Raw genomic sequence first — 6,000 nt, 5'->3', positions numbered from 1 at the left:
AGGTCAGCTACTCCGGCAAGGCTCAGCATCCTCAAGTCTACGGCCCGGCCATCACCTTCCCACAGAACGGCGGAGGGTATCACTAAACACCTCTCGGCATCTGCCCTTTAAACCTCCGTACTTTTTTATATTCGATAATACAATTTGTACGCATATAACATGTAGTAGAAATAAATGTATATATCTAAAACATTTGAACTTTTCCTTTCCCCGATTTTTTTTCTCCAGAAAAGGAATAATGAATCATATTCGTTTCGAATATAATCAGGAATCCTCTTTAAATGACATCACACCCACGATGTTCATTCTCAGCTTGAATTCAATATTCGGTGCCTTTAATGCGATATTAAAAGTATGCTGTTATATTTCATTAAAATATACATTCCTTAAAACACATCCTTTTCACTCAAAAGTAATGAATTTGGAAACTAATAAACATTACACAGTTCTCTTGTGACACTCATCGGTTAATGAAAACCCAGTAGGCCGCTAATAATACGGGTTTCCAAGAACTTTCAGAAAACAATGGGTAAACGAAGATTTTATCGCATCCCTTTATGAATGTATTGCATTGGATGTAATTTCAGAGAATAAAAATAAGTTATACACAGATATACACTTCATCTTTTACTTCCTACTTGTTGCGACATAAAAAACAAACAAACCTAGAAACGGTGTAATCATGACACTGCATCGCATTATCTTTGTCTCATATGGTTATAATATGACCTCGCGTACTTCGAATGCCATTACTTGATTCCAAAGGTTACAGAAAGGATGAGGGGCTGGGAGTGGCAAGCCGTCTTAGGATTTTCTTTAGGCTGGCTCTCTGTCATTTTATGTTACGTCAAATATTATATCTCATATCATTAACTATCAGTTTACAGTAAAATTTAACAATGTCAGTTTCTTGGCTGATGTATAATCTTGCTTTCGGTTTCGAAATGACATTTTACAAATATTTATATTACGTAAAATAATGTCCAAATCCGTGCAAATGCATTAGTTCTGAATGGTAAGGAATTCACTATGACATAGATTAGTATTCGATAATATTAAGAGGCTTATTCTCACCAATCAAACATATTTTTTTTAGATCGAAGTCGTGTGTGTGTGTGTGTGTGTGTGTGTGTGTGTGTGTGTGTGTGTGTGTGTGTGTGTGTGTGTGTGTGTGTGTGTGTGTACACATATACATACATAAATATACAAATACATATTTATATAAACATATAGATACGTATAAATTATATATACATATATTATATTATATACATATATATATTATACATATCATACACGTATATATATATATATATATATATATATATATATATATGTGTGTGTGTGTGTGTATATATATGAGTATGTGTCACTCTACATTCCCTGTGATTATATCTGTTAGCGGTAACACTGTTAAACTGCACGATAATATGCATTCAATAATCAGAAAGAACAATTAAGATTAAATAATGTTTAATTCCTACTCCTTTGAGTGACAGCGAGAGCCAGCGAAGAGAGAGACACCCGAAAAGTATTATTTTTATTTTATATAAAAAAAAATGTACTTAATAATATTAATAAAAATACATAATAATATTCATAGAAAATATATAATAATACAAATAAAAAAATATATACAGCCCTATACCAATCTAACTACCCTCTATATCATAACACCGATATGACGCAACAGAAAACTTGCAAAATGACTTGGCAAAACGATGAGCACTGAGCTCTAATTGACAAGCACCGTCGCGAATTATGAAATAGTGTCACTTTGGAGGAGGGGGGGGGGGGGTGAAAGCGGCTTCGAACTGCAACTGCAACACAATCAAACCTTGTCTAATCATCATGGAAGGCTGCAAAACTCTCAAGTATAAAAGAGCGTCGGGACAAACAGTCTTCACTCCAACACCAGCCATCGCCACAAAATCAGCTGATCTCGTCTTCCAGGATGATCTACCAAGTTAGTTCTGTTTCCAAGTGTCAAGTGTTATATCACATGTGCTAGGAGTGAAAGTGAATCCAAACCATTGGGGAAATAACGAACTCGGGAAAAAATGAAATTCTGTGTCAGGAAATACTGTGCTATCAGTTTTTACAATGCTGTTGATTTTTCTTCAAATTCATCAAACCCAAAAAGTGACACCTTTTGGAATTTCCATGAAAATCATAATACTTATCCTAAATAATGTCATGACAAAAAGTATCTAATTACAGGTAATTGTAGTTCTGGTGGTCCTTGCCATGTCACAGGCCCATCCAAGCAACTACGGCGGAGGAGGACCTGTTTATGCCTCTGTAAGTTAGTCAAATGTTTAAAAAATAATACTCATAACGACGACAACAGTAAAAACTCTGATATAGGAAAACATGCCTATATAACACTTAAATTTCGCGACAACCAAAAAATCTTCATCTCTATCGCTGCGACTGCTTTCAGGGCCCTATCCCCTACAATTTCAACTACGCCGTCAACGACGCCTACTCGGGAACCAACTTCGGTCAGAACGAGAAGTCCGACGGCAGCAACGTGTGGGGATCCTACACCGTCGCCCTTCCCGACGGCCGCAAGCAACAAGTAAAAATTACTGTATTCTCACGTATTTTGCCATTTATGATACACTGACATTTTCAAGTAAATGAAATGATAAATAAATCAAATATATAAAACAATGAATATCTTAAAAGTAGAAAAAAATAAAATCAGGAATTCTAATACCATTTCATAAACGCACTGCAAATCTACTACTACAGTAACCTGAAAATAATTCCTCTCCCTAAACAGGTCGACTACACAGCTGACCACGGCAGGGGATTCGTGGCCAAGGTCAGCTACTCCGGCAAGGCTCAGCATCCTCAAGTCTACGGCCCGGCCATCACCTTCCCACAGAACGGCGGAGGATATCACTAAACACCTCTTGGCATCTGCCCTTTAAAACCTCCGTACTTTTATATATTCGATAACACAATATGCACCCACATAACATGCAGAAGAAATAAATCTACATAACTATAATATTCGAATGTTTCGCTTTCCCTGAACTTTTTCTCCAGAAAGGGAATAATGAATCGTGATGTTTCGATTCCAATCAGGGATCCTCTTCAAACGACCCCAAAACATGTTTTTATGTATTCCGCACGTGTAACTCCGCATTCTTATTCAGTTATACAAGACACAAAACAAATCATGAAAGAATTACATTCAAAGTTTGAATTCAATATTCGGAGCCTTTAATGCGATATTGGAAGTATGCTGTATCATATTTCATTAAAATATACATTCCCTAAAGCTCACTCTTGTTTTACTCTAAAATAATGGACTTGGAAACTAATAACAACATTATACAGTTCTATCATGACACTCGTCGGTTAATGATGTCGCCGTAAGCCACTGACAATAAGGGTTTCCAAGAACTTACTGAAAACAGTAGATAAACGGCGGTTTAAGAATATCTAATCATGAATGTATTACACTGAATGTACTTTCAGGTAATTAAAATAAGTTATACATTATCTTTTACTTCCTACATGTTGCGAAAAAAATAGACACAGTGTAATCGTAAAATCCTAACACTGCGTCGCATTACCTTTGCCTCATATGGTTATAATATAAACTCGCGTACTTCTAATGCCATTACTTGATTACAAAGGTTACAGAAAGGATGTGGGGCTGGGTGAGTAAGGGATTCCTTGGGAGGCCGTCTTGGGATTTTCTTTAGGCTGGGTCTCTGTCATTTTACGTTACATCAAATAATATATCTTATAATGTAAAATGATAATTAATTATATAACTTAAAGATGTCAGTTGATGTACAACCTTGCTTTCGGATTCGTATTGCCATTTTACAAAGATTTATATTACGTAAAATACTATCCAAATCCATGCATTAGTTCTGAATGGTAAGGAAGTCACTATGACATATATCAGTATTCGATAATATTAAGGTTTATTCCTATCATAGTTTTAAGATCAAATTCGTGTTTATATATTTGTGTGCGTGTGCGTGCGTGTGTGCGTGCGCGTGTGTGTGTGCGTGTGCGTGTACGTGTGCATAAATATCTAAATATATATATATATATAAATAAATGCACACATACACACACACACACACTTTATATATATATATATATATATATATATATATATATATATATACACACACATATACACATGTATATACATATATATATACATATATATCATATTATATATCTTCTATATATACATATATATATCTATATATGTGTATGTGTGTGTAACAGCATTAAACTGTCCGATAATGTGCATTCAAAAATCAGACAGAACAATTAAAATTAAATGAGGTTTAACTCCTACTCCAATACCAGAAAAAGTATTATTTTTTGTTCTTTGTAAAAATATATAGTTCTAATAAAAAATATATATATACACATCGATACCTAAACGATGAGTACTGAGCTCTAATTGACAAACACCGTCGCGAATCATGAAAGAATGTTGTTTTGGGTAAGTGGGGGGGGGGGGGGAAGGCAAAGATTAGGTAACATCTAACTCCTACTGAGAGAGAGAGAGAGAGAGAGAGAGAGAGAGAGAGAGAGAGAGAGAGAGAGAGAGAGAGAGAGAGAGAGAGCGAGAGAGACAGAAAGAGAGACCTTCCGCCACTCACCGTCGCGAATCATGAAAGAGTGTCACTTTGGAGGAGAGGGGGTGGGGGGGGGGGGCTGAAATCGACGTCAAATTCCAAATACAATAAAATCAAACCTTCTTGCCCAGTCATCATCCAAGGCTGCAAATCTCTGAAGTATAAAAGAGCGTCGGGACAAACAGTCTTCACTCCAACACCAGCATTTGCCACAAAATCAGCTGATCTCGTCTTCCAGGATGATCTACCAAGTTAGTTCTCGGTTTCTAAGTGTCAAGTGTGGTGTCATTTCTACTGGGAGTGAACGTAAATCTAAATCGCGGAGGAAAATACTTTCTCATTAAAGAAAAAAATGAAATTCTCTGTCCGGAATTACTGCACAATCAGTCGTTACAATGCTGCTGTTTTTCTTCAAATTTATCAAACCAAAAAAGTGACATCTTTTGGAATTTCCATGAAAATCATAATACTTATCCTGAAATAATGTCATGACAAAAGTATCTAATTACAGGCAATTGTAGTTCTGGTGGCCCTTGCCGTGTCACAGGCCCATCCAAGCAACTACGGCGGAGGAGGACCTGTTTATGCCTCTGTAAGTTAGACAAATGTTTAAAAAATACAACTCAAAATGGCGATAACAGTAGAATCAAATATAGGAAAATATGACTATAAAACACTTAAATTTCGCGACAACCGAAAAATCTTCATCTCTATCGCTGCGACTGCTTTCAGGGCCCTATCCCCTACAATTTCAACTACGCCGTCAACGACGCCTACTCGGGAACCAACTTCGGTCAGAACGAGAAGTCCGACGGCAGCAACGTGTGGGGATCCTACACCGTCGCCCTGCCCGACGGCCGCAAGCAACAAGTAAAAATTATAATGTTTAAAGCTACGTGTTCCCATGTTTTATCATATCGTCGGGTTTTTAAATTAATAAAAAATAGATACATAAAATATATAATAAAAAAAAAACAATACTTAAAAAAAGTTGAAAATAAAATCATGATCTATCACATCTAGTCAAATGCACATGTCGAAATTCTAATACCATTTTACAGCGCTACAAATTTCCTGATGCTGCAATAATCTGACAATTATCTCCCTAAACAGGTCGACTACACAGCTGACCACGGCAGGGGATTCGTGGCCAAGGTCAGCTACTCCGGCAAGGCTCAGCATCCTCAAGTCTACGGCCCGGCCATCACCTTCCCACAGAACGGCGGAGGGTATCACTAAACACCTCTCGGCATCTGCCCTTTAAACCTCCGTACTTTTTTATATTCGATAATACAATCTGTACGCATATAACATGTAGTAGAAATAAATGTATATATCTAGAACATTTGAACTTTTCCTTTCCCCGAATTTTTTC

At 36.5% G+C, this 6,000-nt stretch overlaps 4 protein-coding genes across 4 annotated transcripts in view; 3 read left to right on the top strand and 1 right to left on the bottom strand.

The window, feature by feature from the left end:
* The window catches only part of LOC125032513 (cuticle protein-like), a 1,087-nt gene extending 944 nt beyond the window's left edge, over positions 1 to 143 (top strand). The window contains exon 4 of the mRNA XM_047623685.1: positions 1 to 143. This exon is cut by the window's left edge and continues 40 nt beyond it. Within this exon, the coding sequence (XP_047479641.1) occupies positions 1 to 86 (86 nt within the window). The 3' untranslated portion in view covers positions 87 to 143.
* The window catches only part of LOC125031263 (neurobeachin-like), a 1,410,248-nt gene that overhangs the window by 593,728 nt on the left and 810,520 nt on the right, over positions 1 to 6,000 (bottom strand).
* Positions 1,924 to 2,972, top strand: LOC125032522 (cuticle protein 19-like). The gene is made up of 4 exons (XM_047623697.1): positions 1,924 to 1,966; positions 2,221 to 2,301; positions 2,444 to 2,581; positions 2,789 to 2,972. The coding sequence occupies exons 1-4, from the start codon at positions 1,955 to 1,957 to the stop codon at positions 2,912 to 2,914; spliced, it is 357 nt and encodes a 118-aa protein (XP_047479653.1). The 5' UTR covers positions 1,924 to 1,954; the 3' UTR covers positions 2,915 to 2,972.
* On the top strand, positions 4,831 to 5,921 carry LOC125032502 (cuticle protein 19.8-like). Its single transcript, XM_047623674.1, has 4 exons — positions 4,831 to 4,876; positions 5,137 to 5,217; positions 5,358 to 5,495; positions 5,739 to 5,921. Exons 1-4 carry the CDS (start codon positions 4,865 to 4,867, stop codon positions 5,862 to 5,864), a joined length of 357 nt encoding a protein of 118 aa, XP_047479630.1. The 5' UTR covers positions 4,831 to 4,864; the 3' UTR covers positions 5,865 to 5,921.

This window comes from Penaeus chinensis, chromosome 2, assembly GCF_019202785.1.
Source record: "Penaeus chinensis breed Huanghai No. 1 chromosome 2, ASM1920278v2, whole genome shotgun sequence".
NCBI lineage: Eukaryota > Metazoa > Arthropoda > Malacostraca > Decapoda > Penaeidae > Penaeus > Penaeus chinensis.
This window is presented reverse-complemented; position numbering and strand designations above follow the sequence as displayed.